The sequence below is a fragment of the Anser brachyrhynchus genome, assembly GCF_964034855.1.
Source record: "Anser brachyrhynchus genome assembly, chromosome: 1".
Classification (NCBI taxonomy): Eukaryota; Metazoa; Chordata; class Aves; order Anseriformes; family Anatidae; genus Anser; species Anser brachyrhynchus.
In genome coordinates, this window is record NC_137694.1 from 151,716,080 (window position 1) to 151,740,585 (window position 24,506).

Here is a 24,506-nt window from a genome sequence, read left to right on the forward strand (position 1 = left end):
AGTGACACGCGCGGCGCCCAACCAGCGCGGCGGCCCGGCGGCGGCCCTATGAGCGGCGGCGGCGGGGCGGCGGGGCCGCGCTTATATGGCTACGGCGGCGCGCTGCCGCCGGCCGCGCTCCTGCGCTGGGGACTCGCCGCGGTGGCGGCGGTAGAGCGGTGACGACGGCTGCGGGGGCTCGGGTGAAGGAAGGCGGCGGGGGAACGGCGGAGGCTGGCGCCGCGTCTGTTCCGCGCTGAGCCCCGCGCCCGGCTCTGTCCTCCTGCCGCCGCGGCACGCACTGCGGATCTTGTAAGGGAGAGAGGTTTTGACGCCGCGACCCCCCCTCCCTCTGTTTTATTTTTAATTAATATTATTTCTCGCCCCGCGCCGGCGGCAAGGACAGCGGCGGTGTCCCCCGGGGGAGCCGGAGCCCTGCGGATGCGCCTCCCCGGGACCGGGGGAGGTGACTCTCGGAGTGGATTTATTGACTCGCGGTTGCGCCCGAGCTCCCCGAAACAGCCCGGGCTGGTGCCTGTGCGGATTGCAAACTGCGGGCAGCGCTGAGAGACACGCAGCAGGAGCCTCCTGCCGGGGCTGTGCCCCCTTCCCTAGCCCTTTTATTTCTCCCAGCACCGTTTGCTGTTTTTTTTCCTACTCCTTTTCACGCGAGCCTTAGACACTGTGAATGTGTATGGCGCACTGGATCCAAATGGGAGTTGGCAGTTTGAGTGGCATCCTCCAAGGCAGCCGGCAGACCCCGAGTGAGAGGAAGGACTGAGGCGTTTGCTTTTTTTCCTTACCGCCGTCGTTACTTCGGAGGCAGCTGGGATCTTACCTCGCAGGAGAATCAATGCCCTACGTGCGGGTGGCATACATGACTCAGTAGATCTGTCGCGGCTCTCGCCAAGTGCATCGTCGACCCGCCGCCGCCTTGTGTGATTTTTTTTATTATTATTATTATTTGATTGTTATTTTATTTTTCCCACCCGTCCCGGCCTTGGGGATACCGGGCGCCCGCCCAGGTGCGGCGGAGTTGGCGAGGCGCCGGGCACGGGCTCGGTGCCGCCCGCGACCATGGCAGCGCGGAGGCGCGACGGCTCCGCCTGGAAGTACTGCTGGGGAGTCGCGATGGTTTTATGCAGAACTGCGTTGGCCAGGTCCATCGTTTTAGACCCCATCTATTGGAATTCCTCCAACCCCAAGTAAGTCGCCGCTGCCGCCGTCGCCCTCCTCCTCCCTCCGCGCGGGGGGACGCTGCCGCGGCCCCCAAGAGACGGGACGGGGCGCGGGGGGGGGTGGCTGTCCCGGCAGGATCCGGCCCTCTCCGGGCCGTGTGGCGGCGGCAGCCCGCTGCTTGCCCCCACCGGGACGGAGGGAGCCAGGGGGAGTCGGGCCGGGCCGGGGAGGGGCGGTAGCACTGGGCTGAAAGCTGCGGGAGGGGTGCACGGCCCCGCGGGGGAGCCGCCGCCATCCCGCGGTGGGAGCGGTGGAGGCCGCGGGGCCGGCGGCACCGGGCGGCGCTGCTGGGAAGGGGTTGGGTGGGTGTGTGGGTGCTCCTCAACTTCTCCGCCCGCAGATGCAAACTCATCCCGTTTGACTCCGGCGGGATTGCATCTGCGTAGAGCAGGGCTAAATTTGGTGGTGGAGTTGATGGTATCAAGGCACATGCCAGTGAGTAATGAAGTGAGCGCTACCCATCACGCAACCATTTAGTGTCATTCTTCATTAGCAAACCCAGGCAAAAAACTGCATGGGCTCCCAGGGCTTCGCTATCAAAGCACGGTCTTAAAATAGCATATCCTTTAAAAACTTAAACAGAAGAAACTTAGGCTTTGGGAAAGAAGAGTACTTTAGGAAGTGGGACGTCTTTCCAAAGAACAGTCTACCCGAGAAAACTTTTCTATCCCCTTCTTTTTTTTTTCTGACATATGCAAAATAAAAGTTGGCTTCGTCCGGCTGTGAAACCCTTTGAACTTTTGTGATTAAAAACACCTTAGCAATTTTTTTTCCCTGGCTAGGAAGGAATAGTCTGTAATAAGTTCAGGAAGTTTTAAACCAGAAATGGATTAAAATAATTTATTCGAACTTATATTACATCTTTAATATATATTAAAAAGCAAACTGTGTGCATTGTATTAATTGAATTTTAAATTTCCAATTAAACCCAGTAAGTATTTGTCTTGTTTTCCCAGGGGACTTTTTAGAGGAAATGTTAGGTTGCGATGAAATGAGAAGAATGGAGTATTTCCTGGACTGGGGCTTAGTTCTGTGCGGGTGGCAGGATCTCCAAAAAATTGGGGAAGATTTCAAAGTTTGAATTAAGAGTGGCAACTCAAGTTTATCAAGTCTTGCCTTACTGTCATCATTCCCTACCATTGTTCCTGCTGAGGAAAAACTTGCAGGTTTTGTGCCAGCAGTTTTAAATAATGAACTACTTGCTGTATCCCCGTGTGACTTCTTTGCAGAGAAGTTTTCTAATCTTTCATTAAAAAAAGTAGAAACTGATAGGAAGGCTGTGGAGTAGACATTTCTGTGTTTTTATTCTTAGCATTGTGGCAAATGTTCATTTTATTTACACATACACCAGGTGGGAAGCCAGTTAGGATAACAAAGTTTAGCTCCAGTCTCTGGCTCTGCACTTCTATGATTCATGCAGTTTTAAGCCCTTTCTTTGGTTTAAGAAAGGTGGTATGTCATGACACCTGAGAATAAAGAGAAGTAGGCGATTATAAGGCGGGCTTTACGGTGCTGTTTGAGTTTTCAGAAGTCACAGGCTGTGAGCTGGGGCTGCATTGCATTAGTGGGCCTACTGTGCTTGTGGAAAACAGGCTCGGCTCAGCCCTGGAGGTTTGCATCACCAGCCCTGTGCTCGGTGTTTTCCTACAGAGGTCACTCTTCCAATGCAGAACAGCTTGCTGCTCTGGCCTCTCCTCTGCTGCTCCTCCAGTTCCAACCTGCTTTCCCTTTTTTTTTTAAACTTACCTTGTAGCTTTTATTAGCCATCAGTGAAATTAAAGTATCCAAGCAGCAGAATTTAACCCATCTTATAGTGCCTGGGGATATGCTGCCGTTATCAAATACAAGTTGTGTTTCCATTTGGGTAATCCTAAACTATTTGATTACAAAAAAGGTTTGAATGTTGTTAATGGTAGATCTAATGATAATATCTAATTGCTTTTTCAACTTAAATGCACACTTAAAAATAGGTTCTGCTGTTGATGTAATTGAGTTTTCTTGAGTGATTCATTGAGGCTTAATCACCACAGTGAAGAAGTACACTATTAAAATTAGTCTTTTCAATTGCTGGGGATAGTGATTTATAGGCCACTTGGAGGCCCATACTTTGAGGAAGCTTACAAATGCATTACCGATATTGCTGTTGGTGAGACAGCTCCACTTCTCAGAGCAGGATTTCTTACTAATTCTTGTCACAATTGTTTGCCCAAAGGATACTGAATAATTTCTCCTTAGACAAGGTTGTCCTCGCTTGGGATTCAACACGCTTGAGAAGTAAGCCGCTGAAAGGATCTCAGCGTAGTATAATAAAGCTCCTTTCTAGGTTTGAAATAATAACTATCTTTTGGTACTGGTTAATTTATTCAGGGAAGCTATTCATTTAACTCTATTGAAAGCCTCAACACATAAATCTGCTGAACAGGTAGGCAATTAAATGCTGGGAGAAGTTATTAGTCAGGTTAATATAAAGTAAGAAATAATAAATTTTAGGTTAAGGTGAACATATAAACTGAATTGGTTTTGCACTGAAGTTTAGAGGTTGTAATTTTTAGCAGGTGGCTGGGATTGAGAGCACACAGTAGCTGTTTGAACACAGACTTCCCTGCCCTGCTCATGCTCAGCTCCTTTCTCCCTTCCTTGAGCTCTACTTTCATTGCCTCCACCGAGTCACAAGAGGTGCATTTTAAGTGACATAAGATAATTATACCTCTGACTTTATAGCTTGAGAGGTTAAATGTCATCATTGCAGATGGTTTTGTAGATGTTAGACTTCTCATTTGAAGAAAGTTAGTTCTCATGATCTTGAAAATGCGGTGAGAAATTATTCTGTAGACTTAACTCCTGTTGACACTTTTTAATCAGGGACTTTCTGCCTGTGCGGTTTCTGCCAAGATAAACAATATATATAGATAGCACAGATTACCTCAATTTCACCTCCCAAGCACTCAACACTGCCTCTGAAATGTATGACAGAGCATAGCGTTGTGGAGTGCATTTCAGTCAAACCTTCGCAAAATCTCATTCAAAACCCATTGTTTCTGTCTGAGTGTCTATGCCTTGCATGCTATAGGCTGGTGAGTGAGGCAGTTCTCCTTGGTAACATGTGGAAGCTTATCCTCAAAACTGCTGCATTTGACACTGATTAAGTTAGATTACATAGCTGTTTCTCTCTATCTCTTATAACCAATTATATATGGGATATTTCACAGCCCATCTCTGAATGAATGCTCACATGTCAGAAACTGATAAAATAAACTACAATTGATGACCCTGTTAAATGGGCTATTCAGTAGCATATAGACTAGTCTGCTTCTCATTATTTCTGAAATTCTTATTTTTGTAGGTAAACAAATGCACATTCACTACCGATTGAATAGCCCCTTGAACTATGCTCTGCAGTTTGCATTTGGGTTAATCTTGTCGGTTTTAATATAGAGAGAAAAAAGGGGAAAGCACCAGGGGTGGAATTGTTAGTGCTTTCACATCCACATTCCTCACGTTTTGTCAGGATGATAAACTGTAGGTAATGGACAGTCCTTGTTTCACAGGACAAGTGAGTCTGCCGAAGCACAAAGAGCTTGCTAAAATGATACCTCACAACATGTTTGGTAGCCTCTTGCTAGACAAGAATTTATCTGGGAGTCCGGTGTCATGGGAGCACACTTTCTAACCTCAACAATTGCAGCTTCAAGCTGAAGAAACAGGAGTGGAAGGTTAAAATGATTTAAACACATGCTTCTAAATTGTACCCAAAACATAGCTGTTGACACTTGGCATGCTTATACAAGAAGTGAGTGGTGTCTTCCAGTCCATTTGTTATCTCTGGTGTTTGTAGCCAGGTCTTAACACAAGTGAATTAGCAAACTCAATTCAGAACAAAGTAATGTCCAGATTTTTCAGTTGGTTATTTTCCCCTAGTCTTTCACAGGGGGAGTATAATTGATATATTATTTATTGTAATTATCATAAAGCATGTTATCTGTAAGCTGTGCCATGTTGTTTCACTTTGTCTAATGGAGTAATTGCATTCAGAAAGGCAGTGACTAAAAGTCAAGCTAAAATTGCCATGTCCCCCCTTTTTCCACACACAAGAATGCCTCCCTCCCTCTCTTTTTTCTTCCTCTTTCCTGTTTTGTTGCAAGGAGATTGCATCCCTTGAGGTGTGACAATTAGGATTGTCGCAAATTCGGTCAAGGTTTCTGTAATGGAAAGGCAGCAGAGGGCCTGAGGTGACTACAGTGGCATGCTGGCCAGGACAGGCCTTGGAGACTTGCACAGCAGCCAGAACCAGGGCCTTTTAGACGATCTGGTCTTCATGTGTCGTGCAACCTGCGGTACTAGAAATTGCTTGTTGCAAATGAGAAGAAAGTCTTCTGAGAAAAAAGTAGTGATTAAAATGTTATTCATGTGTGCCTAATGTCTGCCTTCCTTGACTGCTGACATAAAGAAACCTGTTTTTCAGGTCATTTATCATACATCTACATGGATTTGCTTATGAGCTCATTCTTTGTGAGGCGTTGTGGAAACTTAAATAGGAATGTTACACTGCTTGAAATATTTTGATTAAAATATGCAGTGCCATAGAACTATAAACTTTTAACCAGAGCACTCTTCTCTCGAGTGAGGCTTTTTCTAGGGTGGAGGGGGAAGGGAGCGGCAAGGGAGAAGAGTTTGGGAGGGAGTTGCCTGAAAAGCAGAGGAAGGGAGGATGGCAAATAGACAGTGTTAGAAGAGCTTGGAAAAACTCCTGTGGCTTCATTGTCTCTTTAAAGCTGGAGAACACAAAGACAAATGCAGTTCAGCCTTTCTCCCATGATGGAAAATGTAAACCGTTGACACAGCTCCCATGTTTAACTTGTTTAATTCTCATTTTAAATTCAGTACTATACCAGCCGTGTGAACTCTGAAGATTTCTTTAGTAATCCATTTTGTAGTTCCGAATCAAAAACAAAGTGAAAAGGTCTGACACAATTTGCTTTTATTTTTAGGCAAATCAACCCTGGTCATAGTTAATAAGGGGATTACAACCCAGACTAGGTCTTTACAGATGTAATGTAAATCAAGGGCAGAGTATAAAGAAACTGATCCCTTTTGATTGAAGTATGGTAAAAAGGCATAGAGAAACTAGCAGCAGTAATCTGATTGTATGGCAATAAAACCACCATTTTCTGTCTTTCAGATAAAAATAATGTGGTAAATCCATGCAGTTCATAAGATGTAAAGGCAGATAAAGGGTGATGCCATGGCAACATATAGATTAGCTTGATGTTAGAAATGACACGTCTCTGAAAGGGGTGCTGGAGACTAAGGGCCTTGCTCCGGGCTGCGAGGCATTATGTGAGAGCCACACAAAACTCGGGGCCGGGATTAGGCTGTATGAAAGGCCTACTTGTGGCTCGGGCTGGTTAAAGCAGCGAAGAAAAGCTGCTCAGTTCTTGCTCATTGGTGGCGTATAATATGGTAAAGATAGATTTCATTTGCTGCTCCGTCTGGAGCGGGGGCCGGCTGAAGCTTGAGGCTGTGGCAGTGGTGAGGCAGGGATGGCTCTCCTCGTCCAGGCCTGGCCCTGCAGCAGCCGTGCTGTCGGGTGGGCTGCTCGCATGCCTGGCCGTCCTTCACTGGGGGCAGGGGGAACAGGTGGGGCTGGGGTTAGCTGGAAGGAGAACAGAGACCAGGAGAACAGATTTTGGCTCTGTTACGGGCCAAGGTCTCGATCCCTCACTCCATGGGAACAGCACTGACAAACATACTGCATTGTCCGTGCCCCAGCCAGGTGTTTCAGCGTTTCTTATGTTTCCCACCCTGCAAAAATATAAAAGAAGAAAAAAAAAAAACAGCAACAAAACGCCAACAACCCAAAACAGCATTAATTCCTATTTGCCAGTAGAACTGCAGATAATCAAATTGATTGGCTTAGTCTCTGGGTGGTATTTATTCCTGAAAGGCTGGCTGAGAACTAGAAATGAACGAGATAAGCATCTGCCCCCCCCCCCCCCCATCATTGGGATGAGTTTGCTGTCAGCCTCTTGCGTTCAGCCAGCAGAGATTGTAGCCATTGCTTTGTCATTTATTTTAAGCGATCTGCAGCTGCAAAGGTAGTAAAATACCTCTCCCAGTGCAGCTGCCTGTTTTTTTCCCCTGCCTTTTCTCTTAAAGAGCTTTCCAAGTAGTTATAGCTTGCTTTTCTACCCAAATGACAACCATAAACACCCAGAGCTTAAAGTCAGCATTACGTTGCAAATCGGGGTACCATTCAAATGAGAAATATTTACTTTATTGCCTGCTCATTTGTCTGCTGAGGGGAAAAAGAAAGCATTCTGCATTTGTTAGGCAGAGTCTAGACATAAGGGAAAAAAAACACCGAAGTCTACAATAACAGTTGTGTCTTTCTTTAGTGGGAACGAGCCTCGGATGAGCTCGGCAAAATAGGATTCATGCTGTTTGTTTGGCAGTGGCTTGGACACTTTTTAAGGTTCTTTTTTTCCCCCATTTTCTATTTTGTTATAAAGATGTTAATTATATGCTTAAATTTATCATTCTTATCCTACCCCATGGTAGAGTGGAAAGCTTCACAATCTGACTGAAAAGGCAACTCCAGAACCCAAACTGTCAAGCTGCTGATGCGATTTAACAAACGAAAAATAAACAAGTGCATATAGGGAGCCGAACAGATTGGCAAAAGTCTGAAGTACTCAGATATGTTTCCTCTCTTGCAGCTTAACCTTCAGAAATCTATATCAAAAGATCCAATTCATTTGCTGAAATTCTCCAAAGCACAGGGGCACCCTCATCTAATTTACAGGCCGGTCACATCCAAGCACCTTGCATTCTGCATTTGACAATGATTGCTAATGGGCCATTCAACTAAAGTATTTGCTTGTTAACAGGGAACAGAGCATGATAAATGTCCAGCAAGCTTGCGGCCTCCTTCAGCTTTTCAAATGCAGACTGGTGCATATTTATGGCAGGCAAATGACAAAGGGAGAAGCTGAATTACTCTGGCCTTATGCTTTCTGTTAGAACAAGGGTTAAAGTAATTAAAGAAATAATGCAAAAACCGATGTCCTTTGTTTGCCAGCCATTATCCAACATTTAGCTTTCGAACCTGCCTGTCATGTCACATTTCAGAAATGTGCGAGATAAGACTCGGTGCGTTTGGCAAGGCACAGAAAGGAATAGGTGGTGCTATATGGAGGGGGCTCCCTGTGCCGCGGGTGCCAGGGCTGTGTGCTCCCACACAAAATCATCTGCAGGTGCCACTTCCCTGAAATAGTTTTTACTCGCAGAGGTTGATTCAAAGATGGACTTAAAACACGGAGCTTGTGCAATCTGCACTGAGTTTCCCTAAAGGGGGAGGGAGGGGGGCACGATTTAAGAAAACAAGCACATTTTCACTGAGTCTGTTTCTGAACGCCAAGTATGAAAACAAAATGGCAGAACGAAAAACAGTTTTGCCGTTGCTCCTCTGCCCTCAAGGACAGCTCCATCTTCAAAACTGAAATGACAAACACACAGGCATTCCTTAAACTGATGCTTAGACTTGTAGTGTCTTCAGTGTCGTTCTGAATTAGTTGTTAGTTTTGTTATTTTTTGTGCTTATAAATTAATGTTTAGGGTTAGCCAGATTTTCAGAAGTCTTCGAGAAGTCTTAAGTACAGGTTTACAATATATAATTTTAAATTCTATATTTGAAAATGTCCTGAAGTATTTTGTGTTTTCAGCTGCAAGTAGGTAAACATGTTTAAGGCTTCCGTCTAGGTCCTGTTCAACTCCATGAAAATACTTCCAGTGACTCTAGTGAGTATTACATTAGCCTTCGAGGGCTCTACATTATAATTGTTTTTCTCATTATAGGTAAAATTTTTAATTTTATTATAATGAACAAAATCTATCATTTACTCAAGGAAAGAGAACATCCAGATCCTTTTTTTCTGCTAACTGTGATGCAGAGAACTTTCCTTTGATGTGATTATATACACTGTCAAAGACAGTGAATAAGGGCAGGACCTCTATCTTTTTTGGCAATCCTGGCCAGCCAACACCCAGTGTTTATTGCGGTATCAGCACGATAATTATAATGCAGCTGATTTAAACTTTGATGTAATAGCCTATGCTTTCTTCTGGTTTTAAAAGCAGGTCCCAGGCCAAAAAAGATAAAGGCTGGTAGAGGATTATGTTGCTAGGTGAATCATTCCTGATGCATAGCATATACATAACTATAAGATGGTTTTTCAACCTACAGCATTCTTTTTAAATGTCTTGTGATTAATGGCTAAAATAGAATTTGCAAAACTTTATTTAGTAGCATTTGGAACTGTATACACTTTAAAGAATGCACAGGAGGATAGGTTAGATGCTGGAATTATACGTTAGCCTGAAAACTCTGTGATGCTGTCAATTGTTTCTGACTGTTTTGTTAGTGTTTATTTGAATAGTGTATTTACTTAGGTACCCAAACCAAAGAACAATGGTGGGAAAGGTGAGCAATGCACTCTAAAGGGAAATGCATGTTTAAGCTAATAAGAGGGATTTAAAATTTATTATTATTATTAGTTAAAGCCTAGTTGCAATTGAATGCTATTTTATTTTGGATTGGGAGGTCTGCCAGACTCCAGCCTGTCAGAGCTGAGAAGACTCAAATCAAGTCCAGGCCTATTTCTGCAGCAAACGGGAATCCTGGCTCCTTGCCTGTGGATTCATTCAGGAAGGCCCATCTGGCTTTTGATGTTCTGCAAGTTTGAAGCAGTTTGTTTAAGGAACCTATGCAGCGAGCACTGGTGAAAGCACACATAACTACAGTTCTAACTCTTCAAGTGGTGCATCGTTTTGCATTTTCATTTTTTTTTTCTGGTGCTTGCCATCTGCTTACTTACCTCCTGAGCAGCAGTTGGTTTCTATACCTGACAGGATGAAAGTGCACGTTTGGAGTTAGGCATATCTTGACTCCTTTTGAGGTTTTGCAGTCCCATAGCATTCACTGTCCACACTTCAGTTGTTTTCTTCATGTTTAATTAATTTCAGTTTAGTTCAGAAGCAGTCTAGCTTAATCACTGCACAACACTTGACCTTTAGTTTTTTCGGTTCTTTTTTTTTTTTCCAAGGTATTTTCAAGCTATATGGATTAGCTGAACAAGGAAGATCATGCTGGCAGGCAAGATTACTGGTCTGTGCGATAAATATTCTAAAATACATGATTTTTGGTGGTAATTGTTGTTCCTTCTAATTTTTATTGGAACAGTTTTCAGACAGTTTTTGAAGAGAAAAAAAGCAAATTTTTCATAAATGTATTGCTTATTGTAATCTTTTCAATTCTTTGGATCAGTGTGTGACAGCAAGGCGAGCAAGATTGAACTCTGCTCCTAGAGCCTGACTCAGGAAACTGTCCTCATTCAGAAGAGCTCATGTTGAGCATGTGCTGAATGCTGAATATTTTTGCTGAAGCGGGACGAATTTAAGCATGAGCTGTCTTGAACCAAGGCCAGAGTGAAAAGGTTTTTGGGGGTTGGACAAATACACGTCTCTCTGAAGCTTCATTACATTTCTTTCTATCAGAAAATGATGTCAGAAGCTACAGCCCTGTCTGCACTAGGAATGAGTCTTAATTTCCACGTAGCTTGCCAGCTATCAGCGCAGCTGTGCTGGTGGTGATCCCTCATGCTGGCTGGGACAGTTTGAGCAGGTCCATCACCTTTGTTCCCAGATGTCTGTCTGCACTGGTAGCTCTGCCCGTACCCAATTTTCTGTGCTTTTGTTTGCAGCTCAGTGTGATGCCGATGCATTTCCACAGACAACTGGTTGATGTGAGCAGCTCAGTTGATCCCCAGAGCAGCTCAGGTTAACCCCTGAAGGATAATCTGGTTTGTGACTAACTGACCATGCTGAGCCTCCCTGTGGTAGAGCCTGAGACAAAATCTCTCAGGCACAGGGCAGCAAGCAGATCAAAATGGAGTGGCTGAGGCTCCTGCGGTCCCCAGCCACTTGGTGAAACCTTCTGATGGACTTTTCCACCTGGGTAGGGATGTCCAATCTAGTGATGAGTACACCTCTGGGCATTTTTAAGCTAGTCCGCTGGCAGCTTATCTTAATTCGAGAGGCTCAGCACTGCAGTGGGGAAAGAGCTGTTTTTGGTCGTTCAGATATTACTGCTGTCTTGGAGATGGCAGAGGCGGTCATGCTTGATTCTGCTTCTGCAAGTCAGTCAGACTTTGGAAAAGTTGGTAATTAACGTAGGATCTCCACACTTACCAGTGGCTGAATCTTGGGTTTAATGTGAGATGCAAGTGCAGACCAATTGTAGGTGTCTCATTTGGGTTTTTGCTCTTTTTTTTTTCCTTTCCCATCTGAAAATTGTCCTTTTTATATAAAGAGAAAAAGGATGCAGTATAGGTAGGAGTGAAAGTGAGTTGCAGCTGGATTCTGAAAATCTTTGCATAACAAAGGTTTGCCAAAATGTTTGGTTTGTCTTATGATGACACCATCATAGTTGATTTGGCATAACTTTTCCTGAAAGTTGTGAGTTAACAACTTGTTCAGCTTCCAAGTGTTTCCTTATGCAGGCAAATGGTATGCAGTAATATCTTTTCTAACAACTGCAAAGCAGCTGAATTTTTTTTCTTTGAATTTGAGATATCATCACTGATTATTAATGTCTCATCGAGTAAGAAGACAGACCCCGCCCTCTTTTATAGACTTTGCTTGGAGCATGTCTTGGAACAAGACCGTACAGGTGTGAACAAATTGTAGTTAAGGAAGACTGAAAACTTTGGTTTGTATCCTTGCGTTGTGGCTGACATGAGATTTGTTTCTGTAATAGAAATGGAGAAGAGCACGGAATGGCACAGCAATAGAACAATCTGTTTTCATTGTTTCTTTCTTCCATCCATAGCTTGTGATTTACAGTGCCCTTTTTGAAAAGTAGTTCTTTTGCAAGTGCCAGCTGGTCTCTGTTAGCTTTCTAGCAGCAAAGACTTTAGTGACTTGTGTAAGAAGCACACATGGTTTGGTTTGACTTTCTGTTCCATGCTAACTACTGCTCTGCATCTTTTCAACAAAGCGCCATGTTTCTTGGTTTTGGCACACCCTGCCTCTGCGAGCGCAAGTAGAGCGGTGGTTTTGTGTTTCACTGAATCCATGGCACAGACTTTTTTATTTTTTCAAAACCCCAAACCATATAAATACCTGATTATCTTTGCTGCGAGAGCAAAGAACTACTTTAATATTCCCAGTAGCATATTTTGAACAACAATTCTTTAATTAAAACAACATTGGTCTCTTCCTGTATTTCATGGCTAGCAAATGAGAGAAAACACCAGTGTTAATATCAAAGGGAGTCAGTTTTCATTACAGTAATGGTTCAATTGTGCAATGCTGTAGGCTGTGAAATTTAATATTATTGTGACTTGTATTGTAATTGTAGGATGACAGAGGAAAATGGATTAAGTTTAAGTATAAGTGTACACAGCAGCACATGGACTTTGTCAAATGGAAGCTGAGGGCAGGGGCAGGACGAGTCCCCCTCTGGCTCTGTCATAATGAATTAGTATTTTGTAAATAACTGGCCACTAGACTGTAGATTTATTACCTTTTGTAGATGTATATGGACACACACAGACACACATGAATTCTGCACTGACTGTAATTGCAGTGCGGAGTTGCAGAACGGGTTTATGCCTGTAGGCTTGCAGGGTATTTGAATGTCTAGGCTTCTTGTCTTCACCTTTCATGAAAATATCCTTGCCTGCCAGTTTGTGAAGTTTTCTTCTGAAGGCTACACCCATCCTTTCAGTTAGGAGATTGCTAACACATGAATGGCCTCAGACTAGAAAGCCCTTTGTCATTCTTTTCTTCCTGTTGAATAAAACCAAATGCAAGTTGCAGATGATCTTTGCTTTAGAAAATTGTGATAGACAACTAGCGTTAATGAGCAGTACCCCTTTCTTTCTCCATTGCCCATATACATGCAGATTAAAATGGAAAATGGTCATTTAAACCATCTATTGCTGATCTCTTCCATGGAAGATTAAGGGCAATGAAAGCTATATGTTTCATTTGTTTACAGCTTAGGTAAGTGGAATACGTCCCCGGAGCAGTGCCTGGTAGTTTCTTAGTGTGTAAACTCGATGCTCTGTCGTTTTAGCCCATTTCTTAACAGTGTTTCACAGAAGTATACTCATATTGAAACCTGTTCTAATGTTAAAGTGCAAAAGGGGGCAGTAAAGTGCTATCCAAAAAAAATGTTTATTTTTAAGGGTATTTTTTTGGTGGTAAAACTTGCATTTCTCTATCTCCTGTATTTAAAATAGTTATCACATGAATGTCTTATGTTTGAAAGGTTTGCAAATGTCGTAAATGTGTATCTTTAAGCATTGTGGGAACAATGCTGAGGGTGAGTTTCCATGTTCTCTCCTTTAACCCAGTCCTGAAACATGCTACATATTTGGAAGGAATTGAAGGCGGAAAGCTGTCCTCAGATATATTTAGGGCACAGCTATATGAAGCATTTCCGAAAGAATTCCAACGTTGCTAATCATGTCTAGTTCTCATTTTGTGCATTACCAATGCTGCCTTTCTGGAAAAAGAAAATTAAAAGAGTGCTGAGGTTAGGGGGTTGTGCTTGAAGTTCTGAAGTGTGTAGTGGTGGCATGGGTCAAGAGTTGGGCTCTCATCCAGACCCGCATGCATCATTTGTCAAGAGGTAACTAGAAAGAGCAACTAATTACAATGTACCTACTGAGTGTTTTCTCTTTCAGAAATTCCTCAGAATAAGCCATTTATACAGATTGGCTTCTGCTTTCCACTGCAGCCACTTGCAGTTTTTAAACTCTAGGTAGAAAGCATGTTTCTGTTGAAATGCAGTAAAAAAGAGAGCGTGCTCGTGTGTGTTCGCAGGCTTGTGAGAGATAGCAAGCGATGATTGGAGGAGTAATTCCCTCATTGTTGAAACTAAATAAGTCCGGCCCTGTTTTGACGGTTCATATTTCTGTAAATGCTGATGAAATTATAATACAATGCACTTAAAATAGAATGTTGGTCATATCCATCTTTTTTTCTTAGTTAGCGGACCATCCTAAGCACATTAGTGGTTCTTTTGTGGTAACCAGCATTGATTTAGTAAGTGGATCAGAGTTGTCTAGTGCTCTGTGTGCTTCTTGCAAAGCAGTAATTGCTTTCTGCACAATAAAACAAAAAGTTAATTGCTGATAATAGTGCTTTATGTGGAGGTCATGTATAAAAACTAAATATCAAATCTAAAATTGTTTTTGAAATCGTTCCTTTGCCATCCTTGGTAAAAAAAAAAATTGAATCATACGTATTTTCAGCATTTTGAGCCTTATCTGTGCAGTAAATATTCTAAGCCAGGCTACACTGCCTTGTGCAAAACACTCAGATCTTGTTTCCCATCCTACAGAAAAAAAGAAGAAAAAAAAAACCTAGATAGGTGTTTGCTCTCAGAGGAATTCTTAAGGCAGAAGAAAATGTGCTTTCCTTTTATGGGAGGAGAACTGCACATTCATTTCACACCCTGGATTCATGTTGAGGGCTGAGGGGTAAAGCGCAACTTGGTCTGAAGATTTTAGTTATATAATTGTGTGATAGGCTGTGTTTTTTCTGCTTTATTTTGTGAACGAGAGCCAAGCGGAGAGGGAAGGGCAGCTTTCCAGCAAAGTGAACACATCTCTGGGAAGGAGGAATGGCACCCAGTTGAAGCAGCCACTCTGTCATACAGCAAAACCCCTGTGGCAGCTGTGCTCCGGCAGCCCGAAGGCCAGCACTGCTGCTGCTCAGCGGGGTAAGCTGGGAGCAGGGTCCCTGGCCCCTGGTCACCCCAAGGACAGGAACTGTGGAGTCAGCTGCCTCTGCCCAAGCCCAGGATTGGGATGGCCTCTTGGGGGTCTGCTGCATCTCCTTTGACTTATCCACATTTTCTGTGGAACAATGTCTGGAATCGTGTAAGTCACAGTTTTTAAGGGACCAGATTTTATTTTGAAGAGAGTGTCTCCAACAAGATGTATCTGGTTCCAGGTGACCTCCTTCCATATACACAAAGGGTTAAAGGGGTACGGTTCTCACCAAACATCATGCCACAACTACAGGTTTGGGGCTCTCTCAAGTGCAGGGCTGCTTGAGACTTGTGATCATCCTAAACTGAATGGAAAGAAGTGAGTGTACCTATCCCTGCGACAGCAATAGTCACAAGAGTTGTTTGGTGAAGGAAACTCATGACACATCTTTCTAGGAGGCTGAACAAGGCACTTCTTGATGTGTTTGAAGAGTCCTGGTATCTGCGGGTGTACCTCTATACATCGCATGCTCTGTGCCTTCAGAAATTTTGCAACTGATTTCGGTAAGGATAGGCTCAGGAAAAGGCACCAAGAATGGGGTCCATTTGCATGACTACTTGAGACATACAAAATGGGACATAGTTTTTGCCTTATTTGTGACCAGGGTGGTGATAAAAACAAAATAAACCCTTGACCATTTCCATTTTGAGTGCATTGCGAGCTTTTTCCCTCCAGTGGTCCAAAAGATTATGAGTTTCAGGGAAGGTAAGAAAGAGAGGGAGGACAAAGAGGTACCACAAAACCCAGGGTGGAGATGGGTTACAGTTTCAGGGGACTGTTTCAATGCATTTATGGGCTTTCTGCAGGTTTTATTACAGGAGAGCCCAAGCCCTCCAACGAGGTTGTTCTTCCCTTCCAATGGAAGTGAGAAACACAAGAGCTGTAGCTTTAGAAACCTCTGCTATGGCATTTAATAATCTGTGTTTGTATAATGTGGTGCTTACCATTAAAGATCCTGAAGGATGTGAATGAGAATGTATTTGCTTATGTATTTCTTTGAATTCCATTTAGTTTCCATTCTGCAATTCCTATAAATGCAAGTACCCATTGCTTACATGAATAATTTCATTAACTGCCTGGAAAAATGTTACATATAAATAAAGGTTAGCAGATTAAACTTCTTAAATTTTATTGAAATTCAAAAAGATACCTGTTTAACATACTCTGTAAAACCTTGTTATAATATTAAAATAATTTAATAATACCACGCTGGCAAAGAAAAGTAGCTTCCAAAACGCGCTTAAAAGAATGTTAATAATACTAAATGCTGAGCCTCTTTTGTTTTCAAAGTTTCATTTGGTAGTCTGTGCATAATGCCAGTTCTGTCATCTTGCTGTGTCAAAACTATGGTAATTTTTCTTGCAGAAAGCTCATGTAAGAGTACTGCCTTTCTTTTTAGCCAAATTCCATACTCATTTTGAGACAGAGACTCCACATTAATCTTTTTTGATGAAGCTTGTTTTTCTGTCTGTTCCATAGCAGTTACTGATCCTGTTTTCATTGAATTCCTGTTCACTTAATCCATTTAAACTGGCGTGAGATCAGTCCTATACAATCACTGCTTTTGGAAAAAAGCATTTGGGGTTCAGAGCTGTGTGTATACCTCATATCCACATGGCATATCTTTGCGTATGATATTGAATATGACAGAAACTAATGTAAAAGCTCTGTAAGGATAAAGGACTCTTTTTATAGAGAGTTTTGGTCTATGTTTTTGGATTTTTTTTCCAGTTCAAAGTCTTTGGGAGTCGGTAAACTGATTTTCATCTCATTCAGCAGGCTATGATTAGGCCCCTGCTACTTCAGTGAAATCAGTAGGACCTTTGCCTGTATAACTTTTATGAGCTTTGCATCAAGATATTAGGCCTTTTGTCCTCGGTAGAAATATTTAAGCAAGGCAAAAGAATACTCAAAATATTGTTTCTTTTCCTAAAAAGCCAGATGATGGCTATCATCTATATGCTATTTAATAACCATTCTTTTTAAACAAGAAGGAGTTGTGTGTGGCATGCTGTTCTGTATTCTGTTTGCACTTGTGCAAGTAACGGGCTAACGTACTGTGTTATTAGTATTCATGACATTTCCTTAATAAAACTTTTCAATGAATAACTTTATAGTCAGGCTGGTAGTTAAACTTCATAAAGTTAAGTGGGTAGGATTCCCAAACAGAAGGTTTCAGGCTGTATTTTAAGAAACATCTTGATTGTTCGCATTTTTAGGGTTATTTTTGTTACATTAATTTAAAACTAACTGCCTACACCAATTAGTTCGGGTAAGGTATTAAAGCACAGAAATTTGGCACTGTTTCCCCAGTTAAATATATAAGATTCTCAACAAGTAGTAACATGCTCTCTAAAATTGCGTTTATTTTATAATTACTAGGGTATAGTTAAAGGTTAGTGATTGAGTGCATATATAGAGAGAGTGAGTGAGTTTTACAAGTTTGTAAGTGTGACAACACGTTTTTTACATCAGTGTTGATTAATAAAATCTTTTTAAGAATTTATTTCCCTAAGATTTTTTCTGTTGATATTTTTACAGTTTCAGAAATGGCTGTGTAGAATAGTAGAATATTAGGAATAGTAGAATACTCTTAATGAAAAAATCTGCTGGTAGATAAAGTTTTGATTTTTTTTGTGAATTTACTATTATGCAATTAGATAAGTTTGACTGGTTATCATTTAGGAGAACTCCTTTATAATTTAGTATGTGTGAATGTGCTAAGTTTCTGTAAAACAAAAGTTATATTCTTAAGAAAGTACTTTGAAATTGTATCTAGATAGATAGATAGGTATTAATTGCAAAATCAAATTTAAATTCTCTAGGACTTTGACAAGTTAGTGTTCATTAAAACCAGGAACTGTGGGACCTCAAAATAAGTGTAGTACTGAAAATTGCTGTAACATTGATGGGAGTGGGGAAGAGACTTTTTTTTTTCTATTCCTGTGAAGTGAATTTTTGATCTAATTTAAAACTGGTTTAAAAAAAAAAAAAACAAAACTTCGGGAACTCTGCATGTTGGTGTTACTTGCTCTAAGCTGCATGGCTAGTTAGACGTGTGGGAGGGATTCACATCCATGGGCTTTGCACAGATGTCAAATGTCACCCACAACACACCAATTTGGGGCTGCCAGCAGAAATGCCCTCTGTATCCTAAAGTGGTTTCATTTCATTGTACAGCTTTTACTATACTTAATGTACCTTTCCGTGCTTTCTCACAGAAAACACTATGATTATTAATTATGGGTAAAATTCTTCAAATGCCCTTGTCGCATTTTATTGGAGTTCTAGAAGAAATGTGTCAGGAAACTGGCTAAGCTTTTCTCCTACATTTCTGTTTGGGTACAGGGACCTATATTGTTATGTAAGTTTCCCAGTAAAGAACATTTATATCAGAAAAGCATAAAATTAGGAAGTCAGCTTTTTTCTATGAAGCAATGGCTCCAGTGCTGTCACTGCCCCGACTGCTCAAAGAGCCGGGTTAGTATCCTAAACAACTATTGATGTAACACAGCCTCCCTCAGTGCCATGCACAGGACTCTGAAATCTCTTGATCTATCCTTATTGTATCTCTGTTTGGGGGAAAAAAAAAAAAAGGTTTTCAATTAATTAAAGGCACATTCCCTTCAGACTTAAAACCAGGTTATTAACTTTATAGATGCAATCTTACAAACATTTCATAAGTTTTGTTGCTATCCCAAAATGCTTAAAACTACATAAGCACTTGCAGGAATAAAGATTCAAGATACATTCAGTCATGCTGAAATTTTTGTTAGCCTCTACCAAGTGGTTTTTGGTTTTTTTTTAGATCTAAAGTTTGCAAAAATAAGGTCATAAAACAATAGTCTTAATTCCCTTCCTTGACATTAAATAGTTTCAGAAAGTACTTATTACCCAGCAAGTGATTTATTTAAAGTCTTTATGAAAATGCAGTAGCAGAAATATTACACAAACGGGAGGATAAAGATCCTGCCTAGTTATGGGTCACTAAGTTATTGTGGTTGAACTGAAATGCATGAGTGGAACTGAAACTTTTGTATTCTCTCCATCCATATTTATGCTTTATAGTTGTAAGAAAATAAGGAAAGTAAACTGCGAAAATATCTTTCTTGCAAAGGTCACGGAAAAAAGAAATCAATACAATCCAGTTCTCAGATTAATCCTTTCATCCTTTTTTCTTTCCTAATCCCATCAGCATTAGATCCTAAAAGTTCAGAAACTGAAGTGGAAGCAGATTTACCGAGTTTAATGCTCAAACTGTACAGACTGCAGACACAGAGCAAGAGTATTCCCCTGCCATAAAGCCTAACGAGTGCCTGGGTTAAAGCTCTTGTAAAATGTGCTTTAGCTGTCTGTTGGGGGTGGTTCTGTCCTTTGCTTTTTATGGGGCAATTCCTAGCTGCGTAACCAAGGCACACAAATACGCTTTCTGTCTGGTCTCTGTTTTCGAGAATCAGTTGCCGGCTGTCCCTGAACCTTTCTTGTTTGTACTCAGAATTTGCATGGAGAACATATACCCCTCCTACTTAATTACACACGTATATGCATGAAATCCAAAGTTAGATTCAGTGTTTTCAGTTTTTCAGGGCGGCTTTTGGGTTGTATGATTGATAATAACAGGTGCATGTTTCTAACATTATAAATTTTGTATTTATTAAGCATGCACATCTAAGTTGATCTAAATGATCTAAATTTGAAAACAAGGATCCTTTCCTGAGGAACGTCCTGTGTCATCTTACACATTCCCATGATGTGAAGAAGAGCTGCAGCAGCAGGATCACAGCCTTTGTCCTGGCATGCAGGTTGAGGGACACGAGTACCGTACCGTTCATCTCCTGGTACAGCACTGCTGCACAGGAGCAATGCAAGCTGGGGCTCTGGCCAGACAAGACGATACAGTTAGTTGCAAGTGACCTGGGTTAGCCCAGAGACGCTGTCACTTTGCCTTTGCGTTTGCCTGGTCAGAATTGTTCCCAGAGGAGGGGCTGAGTCAGGATCTGTGCTGTTCTCTTGGAAACATATGCCGGCTGCGGTATGTCTTTCCTCATTTCCTATGCGCCCTTGCAGGGCTGGCCACTCCCTAGGTAGCTTCTCACGAGGCTGGCAGCTCCAAGGAGGATGTATTTCCACCTTTGCACTTGGATTACCGTTCTGGCTTTATGGACGCGGTAGTCACTGCATTCCTATGGCGTGTCTGAAAACTGGAGGAGGAGGCGCAGCTTCGCCCCGTCTCCAGTGCACCTCTATTTGCACAGCCGTGGCCAAGCCTAGTTTCTATAGTCTAGAAATTACACTGCGTGACACAAAGGAGCGCAGTGATTTATGCATCAACAGTCGCTTTTCTTGCCACAACATTTCATTGTTCTTTTTCCCTAAATCTGTAATTACATGTCTTTGTCCTGCTACGTGCTGCTTCACAACAAATACAATTCTTACACAGGCTTTGTGAGTGAAAATAATCCCACTCAATTAGCACAGATCATAAACTTGCATTGTGCAGGAGCAGTTGCAAATGATGGATTCAAAATTTGGGGCATCACATCCTCCTTTTTTTCCCCCATTCCTTAAGTTCTCATCCAGTTCTGCTCCTGGCTGGTGGGCTCCTTTAGCAAAGGAGAAGGCTGGGGGTAATCTACGCCTACAGCTTTGTTCCTGGGCCTTAATATTCTAATGAGCTTCCAGGAAGGCTGCCTGTGAATAAGCTAGATTTACTACATGTGCTGTTTAGCACTAGCGCTTGTAGAAGGGTGTTCATTAGGCAGCAATTGTTTCAGTCAGTTTTTCAGGCTGATTCTCCATTAAAGAAGCTCTTTCGAAAAGGCTGGCAGGCAGGAGAAAGAGGAAAGAAAGTCAGGCTTTTAGGTCTGTGCATTAGATGACATTGTATCGCTGGCTGTAGTTCTAAAACTGCACTCTTAGCCTTAAATGAAACAAATATATCTTAAGGAGAATGGAAACAAACAAACAAACCTGCTGTAGCTTTTGTCCTTGTAAGAATAAGGCTCCTAATTTTGTGGATAAATCAATGCTCTAAGTAATTATTTATATTTTCCTTTCATGAAGAAGTGCTGATGTTTGACTGGTAATTAATACCAACGGGAATGATACAATAAGATCAAGTCTGACCCCAAACACTAAAGCTCACTGTCAGTCTAAGAAGTCTCCATCTATACAAAGACAAAAGCACACCTGTGTTTCATTTGTAGCACCAGGGAAAAAAAAAAAAGATAAAATAACGATGTAATATTGGAGTTTACAAAGAAATCACTGTGGTGTGGTAATCATCGTGTCTTGGAAGTGTTTTATAAGAAGCATGTGCAGTCCTTGGGTTGAGTAGATCTCCAGTCCATCCTAGGTCTGTAAGCATCATCCCGACGAGTGACTGATGTTCCTTTGTGTTATACTAGTAACATTAATCAACATCGCAATATGTTGTTAAGTCTGAAAGTCTAAGTTGTTTCCTTTCCCACATGGCTGCTCCAAATGAACAATCATTCTTGTCATTCTCCCATGTCCAAAATTAGCAAAATATGTGCAAGAATAGTAGAAATGTTACCAACATGTAAAAACAGGATTGTAGCCCCTCATATATTGCACTGGCTCCTGTGAATGGCCAAATGTGGAAGAAACCACAGTTCCTGCCAGAGACATAAAACGTTCCAGAGTTCCCAAAACTGGGATAAAGACTATAAAACTCAATCCATCTGTAATTTCCAAGATCTAAATAAACATCTTGTTGATATTAAATTGAGTCAGGCCTAAACTATTAAGATCTGGTTTGTTCATTTTGGTTTTGGAAACTGTGTGTTTTTTCCTTTCTGTCCATTGCAATTGCTACTTTTCTGAATGAGATTTTATCAAGTGTTTCACATTTACCCTTTTCTTTTTTTTTTCTTTTCTTTCTTTCTTTTTAGATTCCTTCCTGGACAAGGATTGGTACTATATCCACAGATAGGAGACAAACTGGATATTATATGCCCAAAGGTGGACTCTAAAACTGTTGGCCAGTATGAATATTATAAGGTCTACATGGTTGATAAAGACCAAGCAGATAGCTGTGCTATTAGAAAGGACAATACACCTCTACTCAACTGTGCCAAGCCAGATCAAGATGTTAAGTTTACCATCAAGTTTCAAGAGTTCAGCCCTAATCTCTGGGGCCTGGAATTTCAGAAGAACAAAGATTATTACGTCATATGTAAGTTCAAAATAACAGTTGTTCATTCTTTTAAATATAGTTGTTTGTTTCTTTGTATTTTGTGTCATACATGATAAGCAAACCAAGAAGACTCTGAATGGGTTTGTATTTTTTTTTCCTCCAACAATATTTTCTCGACAGCACATTTTTGACATTATTGCTGATTTCTGTAGGGCCTTTGTATCTTTTTTTCTCGATTCATGTACACCAAATTACATTGTACTTCTGTGCCTTCACAGAGCTTCTCCTTTTGTGCACGATTTTATGTTCTATATTCATATTGAAAGGTTGTGCACAGCTAAAGCATGGTGTGTTTCCTGCTTGCAGCTCTGCTAATGCACCATGCTGTTGGCCTTGCCCGTGGGTGCCCTTAATGCCAGGAGTAGGGGTAGAGCGGTCCAGCTGAGGTAACCTGTGAGAGGTGGTTGGCTGTTGTTCCAAGTGATCAAGGGGTTCTTTCAGGAAACACATTCTTGGGCAAAACCCAGATGCAGCATGATCTTGAGTTTCGTCCTTTTTCATGGTCTTGACTTGTTGGATGAATGTGTGTGACACAGGCCTGTGTCCAACAATTTTTAAACTCTGAGTTTCAGGCTGATCAGGAATTTATACCTGAAAGCTAATCTGGAGGTAACCTGAGTTTCGTGATTCAAATTACTTATGACTTGTAAAGTTAACGATGTACATCAGGGGTTAGCATAAGCTGAGATTTCGGCAGTGCAACAACTATTTGCATTAGTTTAGGTTTTGTCATTTTAATACTGTGGCCTGCAGATCTCATTTAGCCCCATGGGGATTTCTGAAGTCTTGAGCAATGATCACCAGTTAGTAGGAGCTAGACAAAGTCTATGCATTGGTTTATCTGCAGTTACAATGAACTTACATACTGATGTGTCTTATTTCTCCCATCTCCTTGAAATTACATTGTACAGAGAGGCTGATAACTATTTTATGTAATGTCTGCCACAGTAAATATTTATTAATTTCTTAGTTTAAAATATTGCTAATTTTACATGTTCTCTAAGCAAGTACTTTTAAAATGGGAACAGAAATTACATTTAATAGGAATTAATGATCACTTCCCAGTTATAACCATAACGGTACACACTGTATCATTATGCATAAAGCAGATTGTATATCACAGAAATTAAGTAAGAATTAGCAGTAGTAAATATATATAGAAATGACATATTTTACTAAATAAGTCTGAGGAGATATAAAACGCCATTTATTGTTTTTAAGGTTTGACAAAAACATCACTTACTACAAGTACTTTCTCAGTTCAGTCAGTGAGTATATAAAAACTTGATCCCACTTACACAACATTTAACTTTGTCAGAGTTCCCACTGAAATACAGTGAGATTTACTGGGGTGAAAGCTGCAAGATTAGATGCTGAGAGATAGTTGTCTGTAACAACAAGGAGGATGTGGAACATAAAAACAACCATGCTCAAATAGTTGGCTTTAATGATGACATACATTCATTATTTAGTGCTGCTTAGAAAAAAAAAAATCCACAGCAGAGCAGCTATAATGGAGCAAATGGCATTGTTACTACTATTACTTGAAAAATATGGGCACAAATGGAGCTTACTGATACATTGTCAGTTCTGTCATATCCGCGTCATGGATTTACCTGGAGAATTTTTAAGTCTGGCTCATTTTCATTAGTTTTGTATAATTATTTCATTACAGCAATAAGACATAATAGATGTCGCATTTCCTGGAAGATTACAGGGTAGTTTGGTTGATAGAACTTGCTCAGCCTTCAGCCTAATGCCTCAAAAATGACACTGGCCTGGCAGTAATACTGGAGTGCACGGATATTACTTTCTCTGCTCGTTCTTGCATAAGCAAATGGCTGATTTATCACTGTATCGCTAGCGTATTAACCCAGCTGCAGCAGGGTACCTATACGTTTTAATAGGCTGGACAAAAAAACCCTGATAACCCGGCCATCCTGAAGCTAAAACGCTCGTTTTTGTGTCATTCATGGAGAAGACAATGCAGTCAGTGATGCTGGCCTCAGAAACACCAAGAGGGGCAGGAAACTAGGCCAAGGCTCAGCTAGGACACCATTTTACAGAGACACTGGAGCTAGATAGCATTTTAACAGTTTGTGTTCAAAAGCGTAAGATGTCATGCAGCCTTGTCAGACACAAGTTCTGGTAGTCAGGATGTTTACTGTCATTTTTGAAAGTAATACAATACATCTTAATCATGTACGCAAATTGGACCATAAATCATT

At 41.4% G+C, this 24,506-nt stretch overlaps 1 protein-coding gene across 1 annotated transcript in view; it reads left to right on the forward strand.

Moving 5' to 3' along the window:
• Positions 1 to 68: 68 nt before the first annotated feature.
• The window catches only part of EFNB2 (ephrin B2), a 48,186-nt gene continuing 23,748 nt past the window's right edge, over positions 69 to 24,506 (forward strand). Inside the window, exons 1-2 of the mRNA XM_080576766.1 lie at positions 69 to 1,184; positions 21,974 to 22,257. Coding sequence (XP_080432892.1) covers positions 1,057 to 1,184; positions 21,974 to 22,257 — 412 coding nt within the window. The 5' untranslated portion in view covers positions 69 to 1,056. The remainder of the gene's footprint in view (positions 1,185 to 21,973; positions 22,258 to 24,506) is intronic.